At 34.6% G+C, this 14,782-nt stretch overlaps 2 protein-coding genes across 4 annotated transcripts in view; one reads left to right on the top strand and one right to left on the bottom strand.

Annotated features, from left to right (window-relative positions):
* The window catches only part of LOC138319171 (uncharacterized), a 110,225-nt gene that overhangs the window by 77,059 nt on the left and 18,384 nt on the right, over positions 1-14,782 (bottom strand). For 2 of the 3 annotated variants that reach the window (XM_069262115.1, XM_069262114.1), the window contains exon 2: positions 13,095-14,588. The exons of the other annotated variant lie outside the window; for it this stretch is intronic. In XM_069262115.1, the coding sequence (XP_069118216.1) occupies positions 13,403-14,588 (1,186 nt within the window). In that variant the 3' untranslated portion in view covers positions 13,095-13,402. Of the gene's footprint in view, positions 1-13,094; positions 14,589-14,782 lie in introns of those variants that run through there. 3 annotated transcript variants of the gene reach the window in all.
* Positions 9,103-12,567, top strand: LOC138319170 (uncharacterized). The gene is made up of 2 exons (XM_069262113.1): positions 9,103-9,949; positions 11,045-12,567. Exons 1-2 carry the CDS (start codon positions 9,662-9,664, stop codon positions 12,326-12,328), a joined length of 1,572 nt encoding a protein of 523 aa, XP_069118214.1. The 5' UTR covers positions 9,103-9,661; the 3' UTR covers positions 12,329-12,567.

The raw sequence follows: 14,782 nt of genomic DNA on the forward strand, positions 1-14,782 counted from the left end.
AATTGACTGTAAGAGAATTTTGCAACCACGATCACAATGGCGAGGGTCACCTCGCCAAAAATTAAAAGGAACAAAATATTGCATAACAAGTGAAATCAAATCCAAAACAATTCTGGAGAAACGCCAATTCCAAAGCCAAAACAAGACCAGGAATACCTGAACTACATGTAAAAGAAAACGGCATTTTCATTGGGAATAGGCCCTGTATTAATAGCCAATGTGAGTTTCTCCATAAACATGTTATAATTATCCTCCATGTTTTCGAATCCTAGACATATTTCCCAGTCTATATTCAACTCTTCTCTCATTTTTATATAAATTCCTCTGTTGTAGTTTTGTTTCACTGTTTTGTTAGTTTCTAATAGGTATCTGCATATGAACTGGAATGTGATACATCCATAGTCACTTTTGCCTACGGCACTGCTAACCTCAAGGTTGGTAACCATATTTTCCTCGTTTGTAAGAATCAGGTCCAACAGGCTGGGTTCTTGATTAAATCTTATCCTTGTTGGGACTTACACATGTTGTAGAAGGTACTTATCACTTTTGGTTTCTATGAATTTCGCTTTTGCTTTGTTTTGGTGTTCTGTTGTGCAGTTTGCCCAGTTGATATTCTTATAGTTAAAATCCCCCATAATAAGTTTATGTAAATATTTGGATTTCCCTACTTGAGACAGAAGATCATTTACTAATTCATCGTTGTTTGCCTACAACGTATCCGAAAGCTACTTAAAAGCTACCAAAGTTGTACATGAAAGCTATTTAGTAAAACGTATCTGAAAGAAAATGAAAATGTACCCAAAAGCTATCAGATAGCAACCTAAAATGTGCCTGAAAGCTTCCTAAAAGCTATCTGAAAGCTACTAAAATGTACCAGAAAGCTACCTAAAATATATCCAAAAAGAACCTAAAATCTACCTAAAAGCTCACTAAGATTTAAAATGCTTATTTACTAATGCAGACACACTAACTATCAAAATAGAGAAGCTCAAAACTATGATATATGCTGAAAATATTATGATTGTTGGTATCAATGAAGTATTACCTAAAAGCAGTAGATATGTTCCAACAATATCATTGAGTCAATTGAGGTATATGATTTATTTATAATCAACAACCAGAATGGAGAGGCTGGCATACGAGGAACCACACTATACATCAAATCAGAACTTTGTGCGGCTGAAGTGATCATTTCAAGCATTTTCAAGGAACACATTTTTGTCTGTGTCGACTTGGCCGAAGGAAATAAACTAATGATCGGATGTACCTTATTTTTCCAAGTGTTTACGCATATAGAAAACAGTGAGATCGCCATGTTCAAACCAAAAAGTGTCACTTGAATGAGAATTACGTTCCAGACATGGGTAATGACGACTTACTGGCAACAACATTTTAGTGATGTCTATACAGGTTTATGAATACTAACTGTGTATCAATGATAAAGGTTCCTAATAATTGTATTTCCTATCTGCTACATTACGAAAGTAGCAATCAAAAGCATGGTCCGCCATTTTGTGTAAGCATGGTAAACAAATTGGCTAGCATGAAATGACAAAATTCCGTCAAAACAGACACATTTAACCAATGTTTAATACTTCTGGTGCATACGTCATTTCTTCATAATTATGTAATTTCAATACAGACATGTTAACAATACTAACTTGACTTAAAAACCTAAGTTGGTTATAGTAAGTTTTAAAAAAAATATGAAAGTAAAAGCAAGATGGCTAAAGTCTATTTCAGAAAAAAACCCAATCTAAAAATAGTCTTGAATAACGGCAGCCCCCTTGGCGAATTACCCACGCCCAGAGCCCTTATTAGGGAAAATTTATAGGTACGTTTTAGGTAGCTTTCGGGTACATTTTAGGGAGTTTTTGGGTACATTTTAGGGAGTTTTCGGGTACATTTTAGGTAGCTTTCGGGTACATTTTAGGGAGTTTTCGGGTACATTTTAGGGAGTTTTCGGGTACATTTTAGGTAGCTTTCGGGTACATTTTAGGTAGCTTTCGGGCACATTTTAGGTAGTATTCGGGTACATTTTAGGTAGTATTCGGGTACATTTTAGGGAGTTTTCGGGTACATTTTAGGTAGTTTTCGGGTACATTTTAGGTAGTATTCGGGTACATTTTAGGTAGTATTCGGGTACATTTTAGGGAGTTTTCGGGTACATTTTAGGTAGTATTCGGGTACATTTTAGGGAGTTTTCGGGTACATTTTAGGGAGTTTTCGGGTACATTTTAGGTAGTATTCGGGTACATTTTAGGTAGTTTTCAGGTACATTTTAGGTAGTATTCGGGTACATTTTAGGTAGTATTCGGGTACATTTTAGGGAGTTTTCGGGTACATTTTAGGTAGTATTCGGGTACATTTTAGGGAGTTTTCGGGTACATTTTAGGTAGTATTCGGGTACATTTTAGGTAGCTTTATGGTATGTCTTGGGTATGTTTTAGGTAGCTTTTGGGTATGTTTTAGGTAGCTTTTGGGTATGTTTTAGGTAGCTTTTGGGTATGTTTTAGGTAGCTTTTGGGTATGTTTTAGGTAGCTTTTGGGTATGTTTTAGGTAGCTTTTGGGTATGTTTTTAGTAGCTTTTGGGTATGTTTTAGGTAGCTTTTGGGTATGTTTTAGGTAGCTTTTGGGTATGTTTTAGGTAGCTTTTGGGTATGTTTTAGGTAGCTTTCGGGTAGCTTTAAGGTACCATGTATGTTTCAGAGCCATGGCTATTAGTGTCACAGGTTTAGATAATTCGTTTCTTCATGGAATAAGGGCCCAGTGTGTTTCCCATCAGTTGTCAAAAGAAAGATGCTCTATAGAAAAACACTAAATAATGATATAAAGAATACCATAAAGAATATAGAAAATACTAAATAGTACAATGTATATGCTATACATAAATCTCTGAAGACAAACTATTTGAAATTAACTAGTATGAAGATGTAAGATTCTTTATTCACAATATATAAGCACATTTTCATGCAATCACGAGATTAACATAATATCAGGGTTGATTGATATGCTGTGAGTAATCATGGTACACACTTTCACACAGGGACCTGGCACAAATTTTGACCAACGGTATATATAAATTGTACTTGATACAGTTACTATGATATATAATGTTGGTTAGAAATTCGTGCCAGGTCCCTGTGACTTTCAGTTAGTTATATATAGAAGATATTCCTTGATACTTGATGTGTAATAACTAGTCTATATGTCATCAAGTGGTGTGGAAACATCATAATTCTTATCGATCAGTCCTCATATTTACAGTCAGGAATGCTCAAAGTAAATGTTAGTATTAAGTTTACATGTTAGAAGTATATATTCAATGTTATCTATGTAATGAAATACAGAGGGTAAAGTAAAATTTGTAAAAACCAGAAATATGTCTGTTAGACATTAAGTGCTCGCTAGCTACTTCCTAAAACCTTTATTTCCAGAAACGATATGCATCTACATGTATAAGGCTTCTGCAGTGAGATATTTTGCACAGACAAAACTGTAACACCTAATTTATAAATAACCCGCAGATATACATATAAACTCATAAGCCTATATGAAATCATCTGCGACAAAAGGTGTATGTACGTAGCACTATTGCTCATTATCCTTAGGAGATGGTGTATGTCCTTGATGTATTGTAATAAATATAATTTGATTTAAATTACGTCATCAGAACTGTATATGTGAAATTACTTCGGTCTTTGTTAATTGTGTTTTTTGTTACATAGAAGTTTATTTGTTATCTTATTGATATTGATACGAAAGACTTGTTTCGCTGTCCGCTACAGCACTGTCCAGTCTCTGTGCACGTGGTGACTTACCTGTGTCATGCTTGAATGCCTCTCTGGGTACATTTAGATCTCGAGCTCAGGCACCCGCACTGATATTGTAAAATGTTGGTTTTTTTTTTAATTCTGTTTCTCTTACACAAGGCTGGGTGATTTTATAAATATTTATTAGAATCGTAGCAAATAACGTGTATGGTCACTGGGGTTAGTAAGCGATAGTACAACGTATATGTATACCTAGGACCTAGGATGATGTGAAATAAATTAAATATAATCTGCTGAGTAACACTGTAAATGTCTTTGGCCGGTACTAAAAGTTATCCGTTTCGTCACTTTCCTTTATTAACTACATAAACCTGATACGCATTATATTGTTCCGGAGGTTTTCTAAAGTTGATCAGATGCTCAGTAGTTATGCCAAAATTTCAGGACTTAAAATAAATACAGGAAAATCCCAGGTTATTTGGATAGGCAGTAAAAAGTATAGTAGTGATACACTTATTCCGAGCTTGAACTTGCAGTGGGGAGTTACTAAATTTACACTTCGTGGTATTGACTTTCATGTTGATCTTCATTAAATACCAAAATTGAACTTTGATAAAAAATTATATGAACTAAAAAACTTAATACAAACATGGAACAAAAGGAAAATATCTCCTATTGGTAGAGTGTGTATCATAAAATCTCTCTAAATTTCTCAATTTAATCATCTTTTTATTTCACTTCCAAATCCTGATGAAAATTTTGTAAAACATCTGAACACAGTTCTCTTTAATTTTCTTTGGAATAGTAACTCAGATAAAGTTAAGCGAGATGTAGTTATCCAGAATTATATAGATGGAGGTTTGAAAATGATTCATCTTTCATTGTTTATAGACTCGTTAAAAATAGGCTGGATAAGAAGAATTTTTAGATCAAATGGTAAATGGCAAATGATTCTAAAAACTAAAGTAAACTTTCTTTATTTGGCAAACTGTGGAAGTGAATATCTGAATAAAATTTTATCTAATTGTAAAAATTATTTTTGGATGGATGTATTTACAGCATGGTTCAAACTAAGATTAAAGAATAACCAATTAGAAGCGGAAAAACACTCTGTTCTTAAGACACCAATTTGGTACAATAAAAACATTATTGTTGGAAATAAAACTACCAATCATGGTTTAGAAAGGGAATTTCAATTATACAAGACCTGGTAAAAAGTGTTTCTCCATGTTCATTCCTTACATATGATGAATTTTGTAATATTTATGGTGTAATAAGTAATTATCTTCAATATCATGGACTGATATTCGATCAGCATTAAAAAGTATCTGAAGAATGTAAATTTACCTAATGAAAAATTATTTTATCCAATTATTCCTTTTAGTCTTAAAATTATACTGAAAAACATTTGTGGAGTCCAAGATTTTTATACAGCACTTGTCAAAAATAATACTGTAAAAACTGGTCAAGTTAAATGGGGAACCTCTATTGACTACGATCAAGAAACATGAAAAGACATATACAATATACCCTTCATCTCTACCAATAATACAAAAATTCAGTGGCTTCAGTTCCGAATTTACCACTATATATTAACAACTATCACTTATCTTTGTAAAATTGGTCTCTCTAATAATCCTCACTGTTTGTTATGTGCTTTAGAAAGGGAGACAATCACTCATCTATTTTGGGAATGCTCTGAAGTTCACAACTTTTTAGCAAAATTTGAAAGTCTTTTAGATATTCTGTTTATACCATTTGCAATAAATAAAGAAACAATGCTTTTCGGAAAACTTAATTCTAACGGCATATATCAAAGAATAGATAATGAAATTGCTCTTTTTATCAAACACTATATTTATAAAACAAAAATGTTTACATGGTTCTTTAAATGTGATGGCTTTTTTAAACTGTATTAAAGATTATTATTATTTTCAAAGATATATAGCTTATGGAAAAGGAGAAAAAACTTTTAAAATTTTTAATAAAGATTAGAAAAAATGGATCAAGTTAGTAGAACTTACGAATCCCTGACAGTTGTAAATATCTTTTATTAAAGATGCTCCACTGCCGACAGAGCATAAATGATATTCATCATTTGAACAATAATTGGTATTTAATCATGTATATATATGTCTAATTAACACAAAAAATTATATAAAATATTTTATTTAGCCTTTGGTGCATGCGCAATCAGTACTTCATTCCATATAGGATATATTGACACAGATTTTTTTCGGGATGCAACTAATTATTTTTCATATTTTTAACTTGAAGTCAAATTAGAAGCTCAAACTTTTCAATGGTGGTAATGGTGCAAAGTAAGTAACTTTTGTAACTGAAGAACAAGAGGCCCAGAGGGCCTGTATCGCTCACCTGGTTTGTAATGCCATATAATGTTCTGAATACAGGTTCATTGTTTCTTTTCTGAAGGAATTTTAATAGTAACCTCTAAATCTGCTATTGGGCCCCATCCCTCCTGCCCCCAGGGGGTCAGAGCCAAAATTTATTCAAGTTCTGTTCCTCTTCCCCCAAGGATGTTTATGGCCAAATTTGGTTACATTCCATTCAGAACTCTAGGACAAGTAGCGATTTAAAGGATTTACCTCTATTTCCACTATTGGGCCCCAGCCCTCCTGCCCCCAGGGGGCCAAAGCCAAATTTATACAAGTTCTGTTCCCCTTCCCCAAAGGATGTTTGTGACCAAATTTGGTTACAATCCATGCAGAACTCTAGGACAAGTAGCGATTTAAAGAATTTACCTCTATTTCCCCTATTGGGCCCCGCCCCTCCTGCCCCCGGGGGATCAGAGCCAAAATTTATACAAGTTCTGTTCCCCTTCCCCCAAGGATGTTTGTGGCCAAATTTGGTTACAATCCATGTAGAACTCTATGACAAGTAGGAATTTAAAAGATTTACCTCTATTTTCCCTATTGGGCCCCACCCCTCCTGCCCCCAGGGGGCCAGAGCCAAAATTTATACAAGTTCTGTTCCCCTTTCCCCAAGGATGTTTTTGGCCAAATTTGGTTACAATCCATGCAGAACTCTAGGACAAGTAGCAATTTAAAGAATTTACCTCTATTTCCCCTATTGGGCCCTGCCCCTCCTGCCCCTCCTGCCCCTGAGGGGCCAGAGCAGAAATTTATACAAGTTCTGTTCCCCTTCCCCCAAGGATGTTTGTGGCCAAATTTGGTTACAATCCATGTAGAACTCTAGGACTAGTAGCGATTTAAAGAATTTACCTCTATTTTCCCTATTGGGCCCCGCCCCTCCTGCCCCTGGGGGATCAGAGCCAAAATTTATACAAGTTCTGTTCCACTTCCCCCAAGGATGTTTGTGGCCAAATTTGGTTACAATCCATGTAGAACTCTAGGACAAGTAGCGATTTAAAGAATTTATCTCTATTTTCCCTATTGGGCCCCGCCCCTCCTGCCCCCAGGGGGCCAGAGCCAAAATTTATACAAGTTCTGTTCCCCTTCCCCCAAGGATGTTTGTGGCCAAATTTGGTTACAATCCATGTAGAACTCTATGACAAAAAGGAATTTAAAAGATTTACCTCTATTTTCCCTATTGGGCCCCGCCCCTCCTGCCCCTGGGGGATCAGAGCCAAAATTTATACAAGTTCTGTTCCACTTCCCCCAAGGATGTTTTTGGCCAAATTTGGTTACAATCCGTGCAGAACTCTAGGACAAGTAGCGATTTAAAGAATTTACCTCTATTTCCCCTATTGGGCCCTGCCCCTCCTACCCCCGGGGGGTCAGAGCCTAAATTTATACAAGTTCTGTTCCCCCTCCCTTAAGGATGTTTGTGGCCAAATTTGGTTACAATCCATACAGAACACTATGACTAGTATTTAAACGAAATGTTGACGGACAGACGGACGGCGGACGACGGACGCCGCGCCATGACATAAGCTCACCGGCCCTTCGGGCCAGGTGAGCTAAAAATACTAAATCGTCTGCTACTGTTTTTGATAGTGAAAAAATACCATTTGTCAGCGGTGGAGCATCTTTAAAATAGAATATAATTATATATATTTGTTGTCATACATACATGTGTCATGCTTGCTTTTGATCGGGATGTGGAGCAGTAATTTTTAATGCAATTGTCACTATAAAAAAAAAATTATCTTTCTAACATCTTGCCTCTGTTATTTTTTTTTTTTCTATCTTTTTCTTTCTTTACTTTTTTTACTCATGTTTTCATTTGTTTATTCACTATTTTTCATATAAGAATATATCTACATTTAATTCTTATTCTTCACAATCACTCCTTTCTAGTTCATCCTATTATCCCTTCTCTCCTTCCCAACTCTTTGTTCTTTATTTTATCTTTTCTCTCCCTCCTCCCTCTCTATCAAAAAAACCCAAACAATTTAATTACACTGATGAATGAAAGAATGGCAGAGTAAAAGATGTGCATGGAAGATAACTATATTCATATTTCATGATTATTTGATTCTTGTAAAATTGATATATTGTTTGGCAAAAAAAAATAAAAATTAAAAAAAAAAAGACCAGGAATATACAATGAATTTCATACCAAAAAATTTACAACGACATAATGATATAAATAAATTTAACTCTTTGTTGTTTCATAGTTATATGTATACCCTGAATAGAAATTTATAGACTCTTTAATTTTAACATATATAATTATATAAAGTTAGTCCAGAATTTTTTACATTAAATTACTAAATGGTAAATTTTCAGAAAAAAAAAAGTTGATCAGATGCTTAAAATATCGTGACCGATGCAAGATTTTGTATGATATGCTGCTTGAAGTTTACACAAAATGAATGTGTTTAGAATGTCACCGTTGTTAATTTACAGAAGAACATCGCTGATAGATATCTCTTATTTTTGAAAGGTTAGTGTCAGTAAATTACGGCGAAATCTATTAAACGGTATAAGACAGTGACTTCCGGTATCACGTGCGCAGTTAGAACCTGCGCATAGCGGATGTACACAGACTCCACACCCGACAAGCAAAACAATAGGGCCAGAGTACGGGCAGGTTTAATGCTTAAGTGATTCTGGTGAGTAATGACATAGAATCGTCGTAATGTTTTAAATCATCAACAATCCACCAAGAAGACGGTTTATATATATAGGCCTAATTGATGCTTATATTTCCTTTTTATATTAATTTTTATCCAATCTGTAATGTATATTGTTATTGCTATTACCAAATCAAATTTTCTGCTGCCCGTTAGTGGAGCATCATCTTGTGACGTCATAAGTTACCCCGATAATATTCGCGACAAAAGAAATAAGTCTATAGAAATACACAAGAAATCCTCAGTACACTTTCAACATTTTAATCAATATCTTCCATTTTTAGGACATTCATCATTTTAAAATCCTAACTATAAATATTGATGCGAATTTCATAGAAAAATTGGGTTTTTCATCCTGGTAGCACATAAGTACACACAAAAATGTGCATTGTTAAATAGCTCATTTTGTTGCGATTTGGTTTTGCTGTTGAAATTGAAAGTGCATCTGGAAAATGTTGCGTTTGTGAAGAAACAGGGAGTATTTGTGTAAGAGTGGAAGTTTACTTGCAATTGTGTGGATGTTTTATTTGCATTTAATGGAATAAGCTGCTTTAGCTAGCAATGTTTGCAGACAATTAGAAAGTGTGATCATACAAACTTTGCCAGTTTCTAGCAGATGCCAGACGGCAATTTCTCTATGATGTTATTACATCACAACATTATGATGACAGTCAAAACAACGTTACGAAACATGTTCTACATATCACTACATCAACCAGAGTTATAGTCCTTTCCCAAAACTAGGTTATCGACTCCTGTATTGCGGCTGTTTACCGCATGGGGGCGCTCCGCTGAAGTAGCGAGTTTCACTTCCGGGGGCTATATGTTATGGCTTCACTGACAACGACGACAATGGCTACCAAAATGAAGAAGTACTGCTGTATTTGCAGTAATTTCAGAGGGAAATATGTCGATTCAAAAGTGATTACATTGCACAGATTTCCAGCAAACGACAGAATACGAAAAGCATGGTTGCAACGCTGTAAACTCGTAATGAAAACATTCAAATGTACGAAGAACAGTTTGTTGTGTTCAGACCACTTCGCCGACAGAGCCGGTCCATCACCAGTTCATCCAATACCGTCAGTTTTTGGCAACAAAAACTTTAAATCTTCGGTAAGATTCGAAATTTCCATTGTGTGTTTATATTTATCTTCGATAAGGTAATTGCAGTGTAGATAAAAAATGAGGTCGAACTGGTACAACTGCACACACGAAATAACGTTTATTTTGTAATAATCGATGTATTATTTCTTAGTATGTTATTCAATGGCGTAATATTTCTAGGCATACGCATCTGTAGACAACTGTATTAAATTTGCACTTAACTATGAACAGATCAGCATTTGGTAAGTGGGTCATAAAATTACATAAGAATACCCAGTACCTAGCTAATACCACAGGTGACATGTTTACCTTGTGTGGTCAAGTAGATGCGTCACCTGGTGTGGAGTTGTCATTTATTACCTGACAGGAAATGTTTAATTAACCTGAGCAATAAATTTAGTGTAGCCATATATATCAGCATTGCCACACCTGGCTTAATTACATATTTGCATATTCTTTATGTAATATCACATAGCATAATATTTTTTTACTAATTAAATAATTTACTTAATGGTACATATTAATTTGCATAGTTAGCTCACTGAACAAGTACATTGAAAAGTCATATTCTTGTTTGATATTGATTTTATCTGAACTATTAACTTAGTTCAATATAGATATATATGCTTTTATATGTCTTTAAAAATTACCTTACAATATCAGTTTTATCACCTATAATTGAACAAAGTTCATTCTACAATTGATATATTTCTGAGCATTAAACATAGGCCATAAACTGACCAATAGATGTATAGTTTCTTTAATTTCTATATATATCTATATTTCTATATATGTATAGTTTCTTTAATTTCTATATATATATATCTATATTTCTATATATGTATAGTTTCTTTAATTTCTTTCTTTAAAAAAAACCCTGATGTTTATCCTTTTTTATTACAATTTTAATTCCTTACTGTTTGTCAATACCGGTACCCATGTTCACATCTTAAAAACTCTTTGCTCAGGATCAGGTACACAAGAACATATCATTCTAGCAAATTTATATTAAATAAAATATATAATTCAGATTGCATCTATTATCAATAATTATGTGTCATAGACAATACAATGAACTTATCTTAGTTTTTGACATTATTACAGAAGTTGGATGAAAATCAACAGGATTTAAATGAGGAATCTCCACTGGAAAACCCACAATGCCCTGCCAGTGATCATGAGATTTCAAGAAGTGACCAAGACGATTCATTCGAATTCAACACACAGGGATTTGTGACATCTGAATCAATTTTGGACACATCTCTTAGGTTGCATGACTACTTCGGAGGTTCAGACGAACAACAAAGTTCCGAATACAGACATCAGTATGTACAAACGGTGCCATCAACTAGAACATTTGGAACACAGACAGATGGTGGTCCCAGACCACTTGTTGTTGATGTTAGTTGTCAAACAAACACTGTAATAAGTGCAGATGCCAGTGAACAGGTTTGCCTGCCTATTTTAACATATGAAGACATAAGAAATGATGACCAGAAGGTACTTTTCTATACCGGTTTTCCGGATGCTGCTCATTTTGAGGCTGTGTATGACGAAATCAAAGATGATGCTGAGCAGAGAACGACCAGACAAGGCAAGCATAACAACGGCAATGTAAGTGGTGGTCGTCCACGTATTCTGCGACTCATAGACGAGTTCTTTATGGTGTTGATGCGTTTGAGGTTAGGGCTGTTGCTAGAAGACTTGGCGTATAGATTCTGCATAGGGACAACCACATGTGGAATGATTTTCAACAGATGGATTGACTATTTAGATAACCAGTTATCTATCCTGGTTATGTGGCCAAGCCGACTGGCTATAAACAGTAACATGCCTCAAGCATTCAAAACCAAGTTTCCAGCCACGAGAGTCATCATTGATGCTACAGAGATAAGAACCGAGACACCAAGTTCACTACAATTGAAATCATTAATGTACAGTGACTACAAATCCCATATGACATGGAAGGCATTGGTAGGAATCAGTCCAGCTGGTGTATTAACATATGTTTCAGACCTCTGGTGTGGCAGCATAAGTGACAAACAACTGACAGTTGAAAGTGGTTTAGTTGAACTCTGTGAGCCTGGTGATGCCATCATGGTAGATAAGGGATTTACAATATCGGACATTACTACACCTCGTGGAGTGCACCTGATCATCCCACCATTCAAAAGGAAAAAAACTCAATTTACAAAGCGTGAGGTGAACATTACGAAAGATATTGCCAACTTGCGCATTCACGTTGAAAGACAAATGGAAAGGATAAAGAACTTTCGTATTTTGTCAGGTGTTATGCCAATCACCATGGCAAAGCAGGCATCAAAAGTGTGGAAACTGTGTGCTAGGTTGACAAGCTTACATCCTCCTCTTGTGCCAACTGATGATTAATTTCTGACATCCTAGTTTTGTCAATATATACTTTGCTACTCTAGTCATCAACAATGAACATATCCGTATATATTTCTAGTAGAAATGTTTGAATTTTTAGTGATTAAATGAGTACTTTGACTCCTGATAGAAATTAATGCTGTAACATGACAGGTTTTGATGTGTTGTACACCATTACACTGTACTTGTTTTTTCTTTAAATTATTTTGCAGTCTTCTGCATAACTTCATTATCATGACTATCAAGAATATATATATGCACAAGATATATATTTATCAGTATTTATAATTATTCAGTTAAATCTGAATTAAGTGAATATCATATCACTTGTTTAATTAAAAAGAAACTTCAAATTTAAGTGATGACTTGAGTTCTTAATTGAAAGAATGAATGAAATGATTACAGGTACACACTGACACACACATATAAAAATATACATGTAAATATACAAGTGATAAATCTACAATTAGTTTCCAATGCAACAACAATGAGTTCGGTAAAAGGTAATTTTTAACAGTTGTTTTGGAAGTGTAATACATTGTTCATGTAATTGACTAATAATTCACATAGATATCTAAATTCTGTGATGACTAGTGCTACTTATAGCTAATTTCATAATAACCTCTGGATTAAAATGTAGATTTATCACTGTACACATATTTCATGTATCTTTTATGTATAACTTGATACAGCAGTTTTCAGGTTTTGGAAGTACCAAACTTCAATTGAAAGTTGACAAATGGTAAAATTGATAACTATACACAAATTTAACATTTTAATTTTTATTCAAGATAAAATCAGAGAAGTTGATGCGATAAGTTTTGGATGTTAAGATAATTTCAAGCATTGCAATAATTCACATCCAAACATGTAATATACAATCAGTATTCAACTCCACTATTTTGAGGAATTGTCTCTAAAAATCTACATTCTTCGAACTGCCTCTACATTCTTTGAAGATCTTTAAATTAATTTAATTTTGATAGGGCAAGATGCGATGAAAAGTCTGTAAATAACAAATGTAACTACATGGTACATTAGATACTGTTACATTAAACATGGCTGGGTTTAACACTAGTTCTTAGTACCGGTATGTAGCTTCAAACCACGAGAAACACGTCTACTAAAAAGTTCAGGCAGAAAAGATTCCTTGTAGAATTGGTTTAATTTGTAATTCATTTCTGACCACAAGTCTTCATTGAAGAGTACTCTTTGTACTGATGCCTTGCCTGAACATGTCCACACTACAAAATCACACCATTTCCGTCCAGTGATTGCCATCTGCCCTTGAATTTGGTAAAAGTAAGCGTGATTTTCTTTCAGAGTTACTTCACAATTCTGATTTAAATAGCAGCAGAAATTTGGATCTTCAGCACATTTTTGTGGTGTAGACATCCTCCATTTCAATGATGCTGGACACTTGATTTCTAGTAACCCATGGCCCAACACTTTACACTTTTCACAAGTACAATAAACAAGTCCATCAGGACTTGCTCCTAAATGGGGGTATTTTGGGTTGACGATTAGCCCAGATTGTTGTACGCAAAGTCCAGGATGATCGTTTTTCATTTGATGAAGATATGTTCTTCTGGCTGCTGCCTCGTGCTTTCGTCCAAAATCTAAATATTTGCTGGAAACCTCTCTGTAGCCACACAAATCTTTCAACAAAGAATCTGGTTCACTTGTTTGTTTGCGCTTGATAACTTTTCCGAAGTTTGAAGATGTAATCCTCTCGTGTCTCGCAGCCCTCCATAGGTCGCTCTCTGCTTGTTTTCGTGTCATACACTCTATTTTAACAGAATCTTCTTCAGTTAGTTGTAAATTTTCAAAATATACTTGAAAGAACTCTGCACATTCTTTGTTCTGAAGGTCAACTTTATCAGAGTACTGGAACTCTATGGTGTGAAGTGATGGAAGCACAGGTTGATTTACATGTACACCAGGTAATACTTTTTCAAAGTTAGTCAGCCAACCAGCCTTCGAATTTAGCCCAAGCAGCTTATTACGAAAACGTTCGACATTTACGGTTGATCTTTGAACATCAAACAATTTCACACATTTTCTTGAAGATGGATCTTTCTCAAACATGTGTTTGTTAAATGTCAACTGCTCTGCTTTCTTTGGGCTAAGTTTTCTTTTCCTTGGATTATTCCACTTACATTTTTGTGAAGTTGGTGCAAGCTTCCCTTCACGTTTCTTCTCTGATATGTCAGCAATAGCATAAAGTAATGCCACAATGTGGTTGCAAGCTTCACCTTGCCTGGAAAAAAAATAAAGACATGTCAGATAATCATATATATATATAAATTTTTAAATTAAATTTATCAACAATCCATGTGTCTTTGAATAAATATTTGCATAGCATTCAATATTATCTGTGTTATGATTTCCATATTATAAATTCTAATAAAAACCGGACGGAACTATTGGTAGGCCTATATTAAATCATTTTTG

Source organism: Argopecten irradians, chromosome 3 (genome assembly GCF_041381155.1).
Source record: "Argopecten irradians isolate NY chromosome 3, Ai_NY, whole genome shotgun sequence".
Lineage (NCBI taxonomy): Eukaryota > Metazoa > Mollusca > Bivalvia > Pectinida > Pectinidae > Argopecten > Argopecten irradians.